Genomic DNA, 18,513 nt, shown 5'->3' on the forward strand with positions numbered 1-18,513 from the left:
TGGCTACAATGTCATAATTCCAGGTGTTGATCCATCCCCTGAGCTTATCCGCCTTTCCTACGATACTTCTTGCATTGAAATACAGGCAGCTCAGGACACTAGTCGCACCATGCTGAACCTTCTGATTCCTGACTTTGTCTAAGTTCTTACCACCATCTGCCTCTTTAACCTCTCTATTACAACCATAGACATCAGTCTTGGGAAAATTTATTGCATATTGAGATTTAAACAATGCCTGGACTAGGACAAAAAAGAAATGTGTAGAACAGTGGTGTTATTTTAAACAGAAATACATAGATGATCCTACAAAAACCATTTAAACAGGGTCATAGTTCAAAAATAAACTGGATTTGCATCTAAATACATGAATACTGACTGCTAAAAGGTCATCGCTGACACGCACAACACGCTGGAGGAACTCAGCAGGTCAGGCAGCATCCGTGGAAACAAACAGTCAACGTTTCAGGTCGAGACCCTTCATCAGGACTGAACAGGGAGGGGGCAGGGGCCCTATAAAGAAGGTGGGGGGAGGGTAGGAGGGAGAAGGGGGAAGGAATTACCAGAAGTTGGAGATTTCAATGTTCATACCAAGGGGCTAGAGACTACCCAGACGGTATATGAGGTGTTGCTCCTCCAACCTGAGTTTGGTCTCATCATGGCAGTAGAGGAGGCCATGTGTGGACATATCCGAATGGGAATGTGACACAGAGTTGAAGTGGGTGGCAACCGGGAGATCCTGTCTGTTGTAGTGGACGGAACATTGAATTCTCCAACTTCCAGTAATTCCCTCCCCCTCCCTGTTTCACTCTGCCCCCTTCTCCAGCTGCCTATCACCTCCCTCATGGTTCCGCCTCCTTCTACTACCCACTGTGCTTTCCCCTATTCCTTCTTCACCTTTCCTGCCTACCCCTCCCTGCTTCCCCTCACCCACCTCTTGATTTTTCCTCTTACTGGTTTTCCCCTTACAGTAGAAGGAGATGAGTTATACAGCTCTCGTTACATGCACGTGCAGTTCAACTCTGAGTGATTCTGCAGAAAGTTTGAAGTTAATAACTCATCTCCTTCTACCTTAGGCCACAACTGGCTACAACTTTGGTTTGAAGGAAGTGGGATGAGCCGAAGGACAAACTATTGAGAGTGAGGACCAGTTCCACCAGACAGAGGAGAGTGTTGGTGAGAGAGGGTTTCACAGAACTCCCATAGAAGAGAAGATTTAAACTTCTTCAGATTATGCATCCCTGGAAGAGACTTTGCAGTGTTGTAGTAGTAGTGCAAACATGAGAAGATCTGCAGATGCTGGAAATCCAAGCAACACACACAAAATGCTAGAGAAACAGCAGGCCAGACAGCATTTATGGAAAAGAAGAAATACAAAATGCTTTACTCTTTTCCATAGATGTTGCCTGGCCTGCTAATTTCCTCCAGCAGTTTGTGTGTGTTGCTTGGATTTCCAGCATCTGCAGAATTTCTAGTGTTAGTCTGTACTGAACTATTACTCTGCCTAGTCCCACTGACCTGAACCCGGACCATAGTCCTTTATACCTACCCCATCTATGTACCTATCAAAATTACTTTTATATGTTGAAATCGAACCTATATCTACTACTTCCACTAGCAGTTCGTTCCATACTCTCACCACCCTCACGCTCTCAGTGAAGAAATTCCCCTTCGTGTTCCCCTTAAACATTTTACCTTTCACCAATGACCTCTTGTTCCAGTCTCAGCAAACTTCGTGGAAGAAGGCAGCTTACATTTACACTCATAATTTTGTACATCTCTATCAAATCTTACCTCATTCTCCTACACTTTAGGGAATATAGTCTTAATCTATTCAACCGTTCCCTACCACTCAGATCCTCAAGTCCTGGCAACATCCTTGTAATTTTTTTCTGCACTCTTTCAATCTTATTGAAAGCTTTCCAGAAGGTGTGTAGAACAGCACATAAAAATCCAAATTGGGCCTCACCAACTTTTTATGTAACTTCAAAATAATAACACAAGTCCTGTACTCAATATTTTGATTTATGAAGGCTAATGTGCCAAAAGCTCTCTTTACAATCCTATTCACCTGTGACACCACTTACGGATCTGTATTTCCAATTCCCCCTGTTCTACTGCACTCTGGAATGCCCTACCACTCATTATGTAAGTTCCACTGTGGCTTGTCCTCCCAGGGTACAACATCTCACAATTGTCTGCATTAAATTCTATCTGCCATATTTCAGCCCATTTTTCCTTGGCGTCATCCGCAAATTTGCTGATCTAATTTACATTATCATCCAGATCATTGATATAGATGACAAACAACAAGGAACCCAACACTGATCCCTGTGGTACACCACTAGACAAAGGCCCCCAATTCGAGAGGCAACCATCTATTACCACTTCCCTAGGTATTTTGTGTGTGCTGTTCTGTATTCCAGCATCTGCAGAATCATTTGTGTTTACGATCACCTTAGGAAAAAGTAGCATATTGAGTTATACTCAAGAGACAAGATTAATGTTCCAAGCAAGCTATAATTCTAAAAGGGTAAATGAGTTTCAATGTATTATTTAACTAGACTGAAAAAAGTTAAATGTAATAATGACCATGAAATGAAATTACCCTAAACAGCCATCATCTCATTATAAGCAGGGAAAGAAATCTGCTGTTCTCACTTCGTCTGATCTTTTGCGTTCTGTGTCATACAGTGAAAAGCTTAGTTTTGTACGCCATCCATACAGATCACTTCAAAACATAAATACACTGAGGTAGTACAAGGGAAAAGCAATAACAGAATGCAGAGCAACAACAGAATGTGGAACACAGTGTTCCAGAGAAAGTGCATGGGCCATGACAAGATAGACTGTGAAGTTAAGATCTCACCTTTAAACTACAAGACATCTGTTTTATAACAGTGGAACAGACTGAAGGACCATTGGGCCACTGTGTTCATGCTGACCATGAAATCCTTATCTATACAGATCTAATTTTCCAGCAATTGGCCCACAGCCTTTAATATCATGTTTTAAATGCTTATGTAAATACTTCACAGATGTTATGAATGTACCTGTTTCCACCATCCGCTTAGCTTCTATGCTCCATATTCAAACCACCCTCTGGATGAAAAGAATTCTTCTTAAATTCTCTTGCCCCTCATCTTGAACCTTTGCTTACAGATACATCTATTAAGCAGAATGGTTTCATACTATCCCTGCCTTCTCATTTTTTTTATACCTCAGTCAGGTCCCCTCCTTACCTTTCTCTACTCCAAGGAAAACAAACATAGTTTATACAGTTTCTCCTCATTTCCATGTCAAATGACCTCCACATATACTTAAAACGCTGCTCTCAGTTCACTTTCGAAAGGCCCTATTTCATCATATTAAAACAACTTCTCCAGTTCAAGACCTTAGTTTTAAACCATCTTTGTTCTTCTCCATTACAATCTGAAAATCTAGTATCTCTCTAAACCTCACTATTTCTCACTTGTCAGCTCCATTACCAAAGATTACGTCCAGTACTACCCCTTCTCTATTAGGACTATCCACATACCAGTTCAAACAGCTCTTCTCGATTAGTTTTAGATATTTAGCTGAAAATTCTACACCCTTCCAGCCTTTCATACTCAGGCAATCTTAATTGATATTAGTGAAGCTGAAATCCCTACTACTACTAAACTGTTATTTTCATACTTCTCTGTGGTTTGCCAACAAGCATGCTCCTTTACCTCTCTCCCTTTGGATGTATAGCACAGCTCCAAAGTAACTACAAATATGGAGTTCCACCTGCTCTGCATTCCAAGATGTTCATGAGTGAACTCTTTATAAATTATCCTGAAGAAAGCTAATTTATATGTCTTACCTTTTCATTTTTTCTCTGCACCCAGTGTCTATGCTCTTCTTCTGCACGAGCTTTTTTCCTTTGAAGTTCTTCTTGCTCTTTTAATTTTGCTTGTTTCAATATCACCTCCTGTAGGATACAGAATATTTCTTGGATACATACCTTCCTCCAAAATGATTAATCCTTACTATATTTTACTTGTGGGAAAATTTAAAGTTTTAAAAAAATTTTGACTGCCTCAATCTAAACTGCAGATATAAACATCACAAGATGTAGTTAGCACAACATTTTACAGTACAGGTGACCCGGTTTCAATTCCCGTCACTGCCTGTAAGTATGTTCTCCCTGTGACTGTGTGGGTTTCCTCTGGATGCTTCAGTTTCTTCCAACAGTCCAAAGACGTACAGGTTAGTAGGTTAATTAATCACTGTAAATTGTCCCATGATTAAAATAGGATTAAATTGGGAGATTGCTGGATGGCATGGCTCGAAGTTCTAGAAGGGCCTATTCCTTGCTGTATGTCAACAAATAAAGATTGTGATAGGCGAGTAAGGCTGTATAGCTCATAGTAATTCGTCAATACAGAAAATTAGCAAAAATCTCAGTCCATAATACAATTACTTCTTAAAAGATTCACAAGATCTTGTCTCCACTGCTGTCTCTATTCTTTTAAATTGATGCATAAGTTAAATGATTAGGTTTCTTAGTATCAAATATGTTGAATATCAGAGAGCTAATGATCTTTCATTTATGGTGATTGCTGAAGCATATAAATATTATATGCCAAATAATGTAGGAATTAATATGATAACTTTACAATAATAGTTAATAATTAATTGTCACTTGACTTTCTACATTCTGTTTAGCAATTATACCTTAAAACATCAAAGACTTTTTTTCAGGTTATAAAAACACAAGCAAGAAATAACAGTTTCAACCATACTAGAATGAATTTCTACACATCTAACTTTATTGTTATACATTATACTGTACAACAAGATTATGAGAAGATGTCAGAAATACTTGTCAAGTAACAGAACAATCAGCACCAAATCAGATTACTACCAGTCTTAAGTCAATTTTTCACAATTACTTGTTTATTTGTCACGTGTACATTGAAACATAAAATGAAATGTGTCACTTGCATCAACAACCAATAAAGTCCAAAGTTTGTTGTGGGGGCAGCCCACAAGTGTCGCCATGCTTTCGCCGCAAACATAGCATGCCCACAACTTACTAACCATGAATAACCATGAAAAATGAATAACTTTGAAATGTAGAAGGAAACCTGAGCACTTGGATTAATTGAGTATGAAAGCAAGAAAATGAATCTCAGGGTTGTATATGGTGATGTATATGTACTTTGAAATAAATTTACTTTGAACTTCAAATGTGAAAACATTAACACATACTAGACTACTTACTTGCTGAGATTTTTTTTGCACTTCAATGCGTTCTTCCTTTGCTTTCTTGATAAGCCATGCCTCCCAGGCAGTAAGCTCAACTTCCTTTAAATGCTGCTCCTCCTCTTCACTCTGTTTTGCCTTTCTTGCAGAAGTTCTAAGCCTTTGGAACACATATATTACTTTATCTCAAAATGTATTCAGTTCACTGCATCAGATATTAAATGGAAGAGCATAGAAACAATGCAAAGGTCAAATTGATAAACAATAAATAATGACATATAACTATGTCCAATTAAAAACTGATTTACAAATATAATGGTATTTCTGCTATAGTTACAATTCGACGATCTATAGATAACCAGCCTGACAGCAATACAATTCCATTGGTTGGCTCCAGCTCAAATTAGTCAGCCTCACAGGAACTCTGTACATACACAATTCTCTATTAAACCTCTCAAACTTCTGGTAATGTCCCCCCTTCACTATTCCCCATTCCCATTTCCCTCTCTTGCCTTATCTCATTACCTGCCCATTATCTCCTTCTGGTACTCCTCCCCCTTTTCGTTCTTCCATGGCCTTCTGTCCTCTCCTATCAGATTGTCCTTTCCCCAGCCCTATATCTCTTTCATCAACCAACTTTCCAGCTCTTCACTCTGCCCTATCACCTTATGTTTCCTCCTCCCCTCCCCTCACCTTATTCTGATTCCTCATTGTTTTTTCTCCAGTCCTGATGAAGAGTACTGGCCTGGAATGTTGACTGTTTACTCTTTTCCATAGATGCTGCCTGGCCTGCTGAGTTCCTCCAGCATTTTGTGTGTGTTACTTCACTGCTCAGTTGGAATCGCTGGACTGTAGGACTCCTATATGATGAACTTTTGTATACTAACTGGGTAAGCAGGAGTTTGAGGACTGTGCTGTCAATGGCATTCTGCAAATGGGCAAAATCTATACAAGTCTTCATTGGAAAACTTTAGGAAAGCTAATAGCCACAACTCCAACCAAGTTTACACTGAATTAGCAAAGTGTTGCTAGAGTTAATCAACAAGTTACCCCATATGTTTCTTTGGATCTGTGAACATCTTAGTTCAAAGTTAACATTTTGTAGAAATTACTTTACGCTTAAAGCCAGTGTATTTAAGTGCCTATTCTAAGGGTCAAAACCAAGCAGTGTCTTTAGACCTGCCCATGTATATTCTATATCGAGTTTAATTAAATTACCTGTGCTAGTAACAGTAAATTTCACAACAATCCAATTACAGATTTAGTTTGGTGCTTTCTGAATGATAAACTACTTGAGTTTTGAAGTACCAGACTAGATGATGTAATCAATTAAGACAGCCACATTTTATATTTACAGTTTAAGTAATTTTAATGCAACTACACACTAACTTGTCAACTTTTACAGAAGTATCATTTGAAGACTATAAATTAACCTTTGTTGACTGGACCACAATTACATTAAGTTTATGTTGCATAATACTTAGATTATCTGTACAACCATTTTTCATTAAATTTTGTTCCCATCTTTCAACAGTTTCCCTTGCTATACTTACCAATTTTCTCTACTTCTGAAAGTATTAACTCTTCGTAGAATTTAAAATATTAAGGGTTATTCTCTGAAACCATTCTCAGAAAATCATTCTGCAATGCTTATTCCACGTAATAGAACAAGTATAATAGTTCATGTGTTTTTTTATGAATAACTCAAATTAGTGAGTATCATTGGCTGGCAGAAATAGAATTCAGGGATATGCCAAATATGTGAAAAACAGTTGAAATTGTGATTAGTAGACACAGTTAGCAATCAGAATACCTCATCAAAGAGAAAGGCAGAATCAGTTTTGATGTGCACAGTGCACCAAACTATCTTGCTAAAATGTTCCCAGTAGCTTAGGTTGCTCAGATAGCCAATAAGTACTTCAAAAACCTTAATCAATGATACAAACAAACATTTTACTTTATAGTTTAGTTGCAGAAGAACTAAAAATATAACTTCTAAAAAGGTCCAAAGATGAACAAATAAACTATAACAGTTGTTACAAATCTATGATGCAACATGTACCTAGATGTTTTTGATTTGATTGGAGTGCACATTGTCAATTTCTTTGACACAGTTTTGTTTGTAGTACATGCTATTTCTCTGTCTGAAATACTGCTTGTAGGTGTTTTGGAAGCTGCTGTCTCACCATCCTCACTTTCATAGCTGTCATGGTAAATAGGAGAGAGCAGCAACATTGTGGATTCTTTGGAAGGCTCCAAAGTACATCTCTTGCACAGTGTTTCTCTTTTCAAGCCAACGTTCTGCCTATATGAATTCAAAATTGCAGTTTAGAAATTTCAAAATTTAGATCAAAACACACTTACTACGTAAGAAAACATTTTGTTTTGCAAGCACTGGTTAAGTAAAAACCTTCAGAGCAGGTCTTCCCTGTCATCCATCACCTCTAATATGAAAGGTACTGTACCAGTAATCCATAATACTGTCAAAAGTTAATGCAACTTTAATCAACAGATTTCTAACAGTAAACACAAAGCCCCTCAAGAATCAAACTACAATTGAACCATTTCCAGGCCATGTATTCCCGTAAGGCACTGTGCTTAATCATTTATGGACCAATTCTGAACAATTTAATTGCAACATAATAGTAAAATTAAGTAAGAAAAAACAGCTTTATTATAAGACAGAACCACCCTGCTGCTAAATTACACATTCAGTCAAGCCTTGAATATCAAAAGACAAATTAAACCTTAGGTCCAAATGAAAATTACAACACCAATACACATTACAGTGCAATAACAAAAGGAAAAAAGACACCCTAATGAGTGAACATTACCAATTTGCAACCTCCAATAAGAAATAAACAGCAGGTTGTTATAAACCAAAACTATTTCAGCGGTGAAATGTTTAAAAAGCTCACAAATAAAAAACTTGAAAGAAATTGTGGAGAAGTACAGCATGATGAGGGCTGGTGTTCAGCTCACTATCCAGCAAGATTTACTTGTCTCTGTGCTGAATTGATGCTGTGGCCTGCAACTAACAGGCTCCTGGATCGGCTTCAGTGATAACTGGCTTAGTTTAGATTGGTTTATGAGGACACACAGTCCTCTTTAATTATCATTTAGCAATAGTTTAGTGGCTGTGAACTCCACTTTCGTGAACTTTAGTTCTGAATGTTATTTGCTTATTTTTTATTGTTTGCATGATTTGTTCTTTTTTGTACACTAGGTGTTTTTTTTAATGTGTCCTATGACTTTTGTGGCTGTTTGTAAGGAGATGAATCTCAAAGTTGTATATAGTTTGACAATAAATGTACTTTGAACTTTGAAATGCTGCCTGATTTGCATGCCAGCTGCACAAAATGAATGAACAAGCCAACAAAGGTACCCAGGGTTGAAATCTCTAATACCAGAGAGCATGCATTTAAGGTGAGAATGGGGTAAATTTGATGGAGATGTGACAGGCAAGTTTATTTTACAGAGAGTGGTGGATGCCTGGAATGCACTACCTAGGCTGGTTCAGAGGCATATACATTAGTGATCTTAAAGAGGCATTTGAGTGTGAAGGAAACAGAAGGATATGGATAATGTGTAGGTAGAAGGGATTAGTTTATTTGGCCATTCCATTACTAATTTAATTGGTTTGGCTAAACATTTTGGCCCAAAGAGCCTGTTCCTGTGCTGTACTGTTCAATGTTCTTTGTTCTATACCTTAACAACTCCTTCCCCGAATTATCACTTGCAAATGATTGATCCTACGCCCAGTCTTTCAAACCAAATTTCTTTTGGTGAGAAGCCCTCACTTGTCATCAAGGAAAATATATTTTATCAAAGGGACAAAGAGGTCAAAATAAGAATGAGGAGATGACTGCTAGGTAACTTCTGTGCTGCACTTAATTTCTACTTTGTATCCACCAACAGTTAAGGGAACACAGTGAGCAGTAAACACAACATGGATCAGAGAAAGTCCAAGTAAATTATCATCCATAGAAGCGGACATAAATTCATGAAATTAAATAAGCAGATGGTGGACTTGCTATGGCTGTACAGGAAAAACTTCAGAGTAAAGTCAGCAGAAAATAGAAGTCTTCCTGAGAAAAACAGTTCCTCTTGGGACTAAAACTAGGTAGTGAACATTTATTTTGTGCTGGTTTGAAAGAACAGGTGGTTAAAAAAATAGGACAGATGGAAAGAAATATGACAGAAGATGAGAACAAGGGTAACTCAGTCACAGTTATAATGGAGGAGGAGGTACTTGTAGAAGTATAGAAAATAACTAAAATTCTGAGAGTTTCTTCAAACATTGTTGGAAGAAATCTAACAGAGAAAATAAATATTAATCTGCAGGTGCCAAAATGCAAAGATATACCTGGATTTCTTTTGTCCACTTGGAGTTGACACTACTGGTGTTTTTGAAAAACTATCTACCTTTTTACTTGGGGTGGATTCTGATTTTCTTCTTGAAAGTTTGTCTGTTTGCTTGTTTAATGACTCATTTTCTTCATCTTCACTTTCGTAACTTTCATGGTAAATAGGAGACAGCAGAGAGGAGGTGGAACCTGATGAAGAGGATAATTCACAACTCTTGACCTGAATCTCATTTTCCAACCTGCTATCTCGTTGATATTGATTCAAATGAGAATTTATTTTCATATTTTCTTCCTCACTGGATTGTGAAGACATTCTTCGCAGAAACCTTTCTGGTCAAAGCAAAACATAAATATCAGGCCTTCAAAACAGACACAAAGCTTTATTGGAGATCTACACAAAACTATTTTACAAATCATGCATTGAAAATTATCTTGTCTCCTTTTCATAGCTTCTTTTCACTGGTGAAAGGGAGGTATGGAAAGGAAATTTAATTATGATAAAATCAGCCCTATTGAGCATATGGAAACAATTACTTGAGAACTACTGACCGAGTTGTAGCATTATGTCAAAATCATTTTATTAATTTATAATTTCAAATTAGTTTCACTATTAAAAACTGACAACCTTTAAGCATCAATACTTCATGCTGAGTTATACAGGTCAAAACACTTCTAACTGTGACATGAGTTTGGATGGCAGACATAGGTAACTTAGCCACTCACATCCATTCCATAACATAAGTGATCCATTCCAATATTTGATATGATATACTTACAGCCCAGCTCAATAAGGGCTCTTCTCCTTGATATTTTGAATATTTGTTAACCAATGAATCTCATATTTGAAACTAACTCACTTCCAATCACTGTAATTTATGGAAGAGTTCCAAACATCAAATATCCTTTGTATTTAGAAGTATTTGATAGCTTTGCTTGGATTGGCATGTTTATATTATGTCTCTTATCCCTAACTAGAGAAAATCAATTACTATCCACCCTACCACTAGGACTCCTGATGAAGGGTCTCGGCCCAAAACGTCGACTGTACCTCTTCCTAGAGATGCTGCCTGGCCTGCTGCATTCACCAGCAACTTTTATGTGTGTTGCTCAATATATTTACGATATTACTCAAATACTACTCAAATATTAAATACACGACTCTCCTCCCTGCTTACCTATAAATTCCAATTCAGTATAGAATTAATGTATTGCTCTCTAGTTATCATATACATATATATAAAATTACAAGATACACACACACAGTATATTACATAACACAACTACTATATAGACATCCACAGCACAGTAAATTTTAAATTGTCCAATTCAGGCCTAAAGATTTCATCAGTGTGGAGGATTTCCTACTCTTGTTGGTATCTTTCTGGATGGGGGTGGGGCAAGTCACTCTGTTTGGCAGGTGAGAATTGTGGCTGAGAAACAATCTCTGGTTCTAGGGCCTTCTCCACAGTGGTTGTAGGCGTTAACGCTGGGACTGCAGGAGTAGTTTTGAATGGACTGCCAAAATCCACAGGAATCCCTTGCCAAGGCAATGCAGGCCATTCACAGGGATGGAGAGGCACTGCTCTTGGCACCCTGAACAGTTCATGGCAAGCTGCTGGATCTACTGATCTATCTCAGGCTACTAGATAAAGATTGCATAAGACTATAAAACACAGGAGCAGAATTTGACCATTTGGTCTATCTAGTCTGTTCTGCCATTCAATCATGGCTGATCTTTTTTTTCAGCCAACGCTTTCATTTTCACTATGCCTAGCTCCTCTAACACTTTAGCTCTCAGCTTGGATGGTACAACAATTTTCAATCCACATTTAAGGCAACCCTGTCAAGGCCAAGTTCATCCTGGGGCCGGTAAAATTGGAGGAACTGGAATTTCTGCAGCACATCCTGGCTATTTTGGGTAGCCATGTAGACCTGAGGCAGTGTGGGGTCTTTTCTGGTTTTCTTTTGGATCATCACCACCGAAATGTAAAGAGATTCAATTTGCATTAGGAAGAATTTATCAAAAGGAATATCCTCTTTTATCAATTTCTCAGGTATTGCCTTTTCCAAGGGTAAACAGGACAATCCATCGGAATTTCCATTAGTTATCCTCTTGAATTTGATCTTTAATTGTTTCTCTGAGAAACACAGCCCATCACTGCAACTGTCCTGCTGTTAGCGAAACACCATTGTGGATTGAAAATGGACACCAGCGGTTGATGATCAGTAATGAATGTAACCTCTCTTCTGTACAGGTACTGGTTGAAACACTTAACACCCCAAACCAAACTCAAGGCCTCTGTTAATCTGTTCATAATATTTCTCTGCAGCAGTAAGGGAACATGATGCAAAGGCCCTGGGGTGTTCACTTCCATCACTCATAACATGTGGCATGACTGCACCTATACCATAAGGTGAGGCATCACAGGCAAGCTTCACTGGACAATGTCGATCATAATGTTTGAGTACAGTGTCTAATGTGACTATTTCCTTTGCCTTTAGGAAAGCCACCTCACAGTGCCTTGTCCATTGCTATTTCTTCCCGATTTGTAGTACTGGGTTCAATGGGTTGAGCACATAGCCAGCTTTGATAGACAAATCCAAAAAAGGACTGAAACAAAAACACGTCCTTTGGCCTTGAGGCATCCACTACTGCTCGCATTTTCTCAGCACATATGTGTAATTCTTGTGCATTAATGGTGAGACCACAGTTAAACAAGTCACACATGTCACCTTGTGCTCTGGGCCCATAATCTTCTAATCTTTTTAACACTGCATTAAAATCTTGGAGATGTTCCTTGTCATCCTCATGGTAACAATGATAACATCAGGTAACACTAAGTGTCTGTGCAGCCTTGCAGCACCTGGTCCATAGCTTTCTGCCAGAATTCAGGTGCAGATGCCACTCCAAAAATGCCCATTATAGCAATAAAGCCATTTGTGAGTGTCTTTAGGGATAAACATTTTGGACTCTTCTTCCATCTCCAACTGTAGATGGTCCACTTTGTTGAAGTGTTTCCCTCCAGGAAGGTTTGCAAAGATACCCTCTATCCTGGGCAGAGGATATTGATCTACTAGCAGTACTGGACTGATGACGTGAAAATCACTGCAGACCCTTTCAGGCCTTTTCTTCTTGGCTACTGAGAACACGGGTGTTTCCCTTGGGTTCCACTCAACCTTGGAAAGAATTCCTTCAACCGCACTGCGATCTAGCTCACTGACTACATTATCACAGATGACATAAGGAACTAGGTGGGCTTGTAAAACTTGGATATGGCCTTTGCATTTAACACTATTTTACCCCTATTATGTTTGCATTTTCCAATGTCATCTTTCAACACTGCTGCAACATCATCCAGAACCTCTCTTAATTTGCTTTAAGTTGATTATATTGCAGGGAATGAGGCATACAAATAGTGGATGGATCTCCAATCAAGTTGCAGTTGTCTCACCCAATCACATGTCCATAATATTGACCCTCTTGTTTTTCCACTTACAGGCCCAATAAGGCTAGTTGGTGGTTGTATTTCATTGTTATGAATGCTATTCCCACAAGAGTTATCTTTTCTCCAGTATAAGTTCATAGTTGGCTATCTGCAGACTTCAGTTCAGTATCTTTGAAATGCCATTTAAACTCATTTTGTGGAATGACTCAAACAGCCGAGGCAGTGTCCAATTCCATTTTAATTAACTTGTTGTTCACTTCTGGTGTAGGCCATATTGTTCATCTCCTGTCAGTTCTCACATTGTAAATCTCAAAGCTATGCAGTCCTGTATCACTCTCATCATTCTCAGATCTTTCATCAATAGCATCCAGGTTACTACTGTTTTTGAAATACCACTTGACTTTTCATCCTTTTCTCTTCCCTGTTTTAGTTTTGTCTGACCAACATGATCTTTGCATGTGTCCTATTTTGTGACATTTTCCGCAAGTTTCACCTTTAAAACTGCATTCGTCTGCCACAGTGGTAACACAATTTGTTCAGCTAGGCAGGATTCTGTTTAAACGTTGCGATTTTGCTCTTGCTCACTTTCATTCCTGACTGCAATTTAATTGCACCTCTGGCTGCTGTTTCCATTGATACAGCGATTTTTAACTGTTCTTTAAAATGCGAGTTGTTCGTAAGTTAGGAGCCGTTTCTCAATACTTTCTTATAAGATTCCACAAACAAAATGATCTCTCATTGCATCATTAAGCCTATCGCTGAACTGCCAATGCTTAATTTCTTCAATTCAGCAACATAAGCTGAAATGGACTGCCTTTCCCTTTGATTCCATTTATGAAACCTAAAGTGTTCTGCAATCAAGAATAGTTTTTGTTCTAAATATGCTTGCATTACATTCACAAAATCAAAGCACATTTCAGCTGTTTTAGTTGAAGCAGTTAAACTTCTAAGCAAACTGTACGCTTTTTCACCTATTGCATTCAGTAACAATGACACTCACTTTTCATTGGCTAGTTCATTTGGTTCAAAATACTGTTCAATTCATTCAGTATACATCATGCAATTATCTGTTGTGCAATCGAATGTGTTTATCTTTCTGATGTAGTCAGCAATTTCTGCATTTTGTAAAATTCATTATTACCCAGTACTCAGTTTATGAACCTGTGAATTTTATCTGTTTTCTGCCTTTTTTTAAACTCAAACATTTCATCTTCCAAAGAAACACGTGCTGTACTTTTTTTTTAAATCTTGAATGTTTCTCTCTCCCCTTTCGAAGAAAAACGTGCTGCACTTCAACAGGTAGGTAGTCGTTTTGGGTTTGTTTTAAAATGTCTTCATTGTCACTGTTACGTTTTGTAATTCCAGAAACTAATTAGAAGGAAAACACAGGAGCCTGGACATGTTTTGTCTACTTAGTTCTTCTTTAGTGAGGTGCTCACATATGATGTGTGCCATTCACATACTTCTTATGTGATTTATGTATAGAAACAAAGAATACTTACTCAAGCAATATATTTACAATATTACTCAAATATTACTGAAATATTAAATACACTACAACAATCACCTCTATTGTCTTGTTCATGTTGAGACTCAGGTTGTTGTTCTTATGTCACTTGACAAGCCTCTCTACCACATCTCTGTATGCTGACTCATTAGTCATAGTCATAGTTATACTTTATTGATCCCGGGGGAAACTGGTTTTCGTTACAGTTGCACTATAAATAATTAAGTGGTTGACCAATAAGATCAACCACTGTTTTATCATTGGCAAATGTGATGACGCAGCTTGGGCTAGATCTGGCAGTGCTGTCCTAAGTCAGCAGCATGCACAGTAGTAGGCAGAGCACACAGCTCTGGGGGAGCACTCATGATCAGCGTGACAGAGCTTGAGATGTTGCTGCCAATTCCAAATGACTGGTCTTTTTGTCAAGAAGTCCAAGGTCTAGTTACAGAGAGAGGTGTTGATTCCCAATGAGAACAGTTCATCCAAGTTCATCCACTTGCTTCTCAGGGATGATCATGTTAAGCGCTGATCTGAACTACCATTTGAAACTATGATCCCATTCCCTCATCAGTTTTCTACTGCATTAGCTTCTACTCTAACAAAGCCTGTCCTTGCATTTAAGACCTTATGTGACCTCACCCCTCCCCTTCTCTGTATTCAGACTGACCACACTCCTCAAATTATGGCCCCTAGTGGTTTCCAAATTTTAATGCATTCCAGCAATGACACCTGTGTCTTTTTAACACCGAGCTCTGTAATACCCTCCTGAATTTATTACCTCAGTATTCATTTTTCTAAACATCTCATCATGTACAGTCAGCAATGGATAAACAGCTGGCAGAACTGCAGTCTCATTGCTCCGGCAACCAGGTACAATTCTGACCTACAGTGCTCTTTTTGTGGTAATTGTACTTTAACCACGTGACTCCACTGGGAGGTCCAGTTTCCTTCAACTTCCGAAAGGTGTGCAAGCTGGTTGTTTCAAATTGCCCCTAGTGTATAGGTGGGTGGCAGTATCTAACAGGAGAGGTTGATGGGAATGTGGGAAAACTACAACGGGATTATTGTAGGTTAGGGTAAACAGGTCCTTGATTCAGTGACTCAGAGGGCCTTATCTTAGTGGTGCTTATCATCTCATGCTTTGTTGTTAAATCCTTTTGTAATGGTTTTGGATAATTTTTACTGCATTAATAACTTCATATGAATTAAATTGTTCTCTTTCAAGCCTTGGAACAAATATGCACTGGAAGAACAACTGACAACAAAACATCGTTTTACTGATAGCCAAGCCTTTGAACTATTTAATCATGAAATCAGTGGGTTTCTCCTCCTGATTCAGCATGTCAAAAGTCGTTTCATTGTGTATATGTCGCAAACTCAAAGGATGGGAAAACAATTGCAGATGGTGAAATTCTAAAATAAAGATCAGTTAACCTGTCAAATTGATAAACAAAATTATGCTTATTCCTCTTTACATCGCCTTTATGAACTAATAGCCCATCCACTACAGGACGAATGAGTTGCACACAGTTGTCCGGCAGAACCCTTTCCCACATTATTTATTACAATTTTATTTTGCAAAGGACCCTCCTGTTACTCAGTGTGGGCCGTGCAGAGCTACTGAACTTGGTCCTGTGGGATTGGCACTTCTGCAAAGTGTCGCTGCCATTCACCCAAACCACGGCGGAATCACTACCCTCCCATCCCACCGCCAGGTCACGTCTTTACCTTTACTCGCATCGGCTTGTGCCTCGGAAGCCTTAAACCTCCCGCCCGCCGCAAACTCGGCCTCCTCCCGGGCCCGGCCGCTACCCACAATCCACAGCGCCAGGCTCCGTGTCTACCAATCAAGGCTGAGCAGAGGCTCGGCGGGACGCGGTGGCGTTGTCTCCATGGCAGCGCGTTGGCCCAAGCGTCCAGGGGCTGGTTGCCAGGGCTGGTCGGTTGTGGATAAGTCTGCGTAACAAAACTGCGTCGTGAAAGCAGCTTTGCAATTCATGTTTCATACCAAACGGTTAGCCATTCGTTTACCTCATGTTTGACTACAAATCGCAGGTCAGGACAACCTATGTACACAGCTTCAACAAGAACTGCTACAGTTTTTCATTCTTAATTGGTTGTCATCAAAGTCAATGGGGGTTGGGGTTGTGTGGTAAAAATGTATCTCAGCAAGATGTGTCATACACCTGGACAGAGGTCATAATTGTAATCAATGTGAAAATTGGGAGGAGGAAGAAAAAATACAACAAAAACAGCTTCTCATTTAATTGATGTTGGGATATACAAAACTTAAAATCTTTCATTTTTGCATGGAATATAGTCTTTTTTTATCAATTTATTGTTGACAGTTATTTCATAAGAACATAAGAAATAGGAGCAGGAGTAGGCTGCCAAGCCAACTGCTTCATTCAATAAGATCATGGCTGATCTGGTCATGGACTAATTTCCACCTACTTGCCTTTTTCCCATAACCCTTAATTCCCCTACTATGCAAAAATCTATCCAACCTTGTCTTAAATATATTTATTGATGTAGCCTCCACTATTTCATTGGGCAGAGAATTCCACAGATATACCACTCTCTGGGAAAAGCATTTCCTCCTCAGCTCCATCCTAAATCTACTCCCCTGAATCTTGAGATTATGTCCCCTAGTTCTAGATTGACTCACCAGTGGAAACAACTTCCCTGCCTCTATCTTATCTATCCCTTTCATTATTTAATATGTTTCTATAAGATCTCCTCTCATTCTCCTGAATTTCAGTGAGTTCAGTCCCAAGCAACTCAGTCTCCTCATTGTCTAACCCTTCATCCTCTGGATTCAACCTGGTGAACCTCCTCTGCATCGCCTCCAAAGCCAGTATATTCTTCCTCAATTGAGATGACCAGAACTGCACACAGTACTCCAGGTGCGGCCTTACCATTACCCTGTACAGTTGCAGTATAACCTCCCTGCTCTTAAATTCAATCCCTCTAGCAATGAAGGCCAACATTCCATTTGCCTTCTTGATAGCCTGCTGCATCTGCAAACCAACCTTCTGTGATTCATGCACAAGCACTTCCAAGTCCCTCTGCACAGCAGCTGCAATTTTTTATCATTTAAATAATAATCTGATCTTTCATTTTCCCTTCCAAGGTGGATGACCTCGCATTTATCAACATTGTACTCCATCTGCCAGGTCCTTGCCCACTCACTTAACCTATTATTATCTCTATGCAGACTTTCCATACCTTCTGCACAATTTGCTTTTCCACTCAATTTAGTATCATCAGCAAACTTAGATACTCTACACTTGGTCCCCTCCTCCAAAGCATTAATAAATTACGTGCACAGTTGCAGGCCTAGCACCGATGCCTGTGGCACACTGCTCACCACTAATTGCCAACCCGAGTAATACCCATGTATTCCAACTCTCTGCTTTCTGTTAGTTAACCAATCCTCTATCCATGCTAATGAATCACCCCAAATCTATGCGTCTTTATCTTACGGATACATCTTTTATGCGGCACCTTATCAAATGCCTTCTGGAAATCCAAGTAAATACTGTCTATCTATTCCCCTCTAACCACTGCACTCATTATATCCTCAAAGAACTCCAGTAAATTTGTCAAACAGGACCTGCCTTTGCTGAATCCATGCTGTGCCTGCCTGATGGATCCATTTCTTTACAGATGCCTCACTATTTCTTCTTTAATGATAGCTTCAAGCATTTTCCCAACTACAGATGTTAAACTAACTAGCCTATAGTTACCTGTCTTTTGCCTACATCCTTTTTATGAATATTGGTGTAACATTTACCATCTTCCAATCTACCGGGATCTGCCCAGAGTCCAGAGAAATTATCACCAAAGCCTCTACTATAACTTCTGCCATTTCTTTCAATATCCTGGATGCATTCCATCAAGAGCAGGGGACTTATCTATCTTCAGGCCTGCAAGTTTGTTCAGCCCTATCTCTTTTAGTGAT

The 18,513-nt window shown here is 39.0% G+C and overlaps 1 protein-coding gene across 1 annotated transcript in view; it reads right to left on the reverse strand.

Annotated features, from left to right (window-relative positions):
* LOC140205551 (uncharacterized) overlaps positions 1-16,354 on the reverse strand; it is a 28,473-nt gene extending 12,119 nt beyond the window's left edge. Inside the window, exons 1-5 of the mRNA XM_072273168.1 lie at positions 16,278-16,354; positions 9,596-9,926; positions 7,292-7,534; positions 5,248-5,389; positions 3,845-3,952 (exon numbers count right to left, since the gene is read on the reverse strand). Of these exons, the coding sequence (XP_072129269.1) occupies positions 3,845-3,952; positions 5,248-5,389; positions 7,292-7,534; positions 9,596-9,909 (807 nt within the window). The 5' untranslated portion in view covers positions 9,910-9,926; positions 16,278-16,354. The remainder of the gene's footprint in view (positions 1-3,844; positions 3,953-5,247; positions 5,390-7,291; positions 7,535-9,595; positions 9,927-16,277) is intronic.
* Between the last annotated feature and the right edge of the window lie 2,159 nt (positions 16,355-18,513).

This window comes from Mobula birostris, chromosome 11 (assembly GCF_030028105.1).
Source record: "Mobula birostris isolate sMobBir1 chromosome 11, sMobBir1.hap1, whole genome shotgun sequence".
NCBI lineage: Eukaryota > Metazoa > Chordata > Chondrichthyes > Myliobatiformes > Myliobatidae > Mobula > Mobula birostris.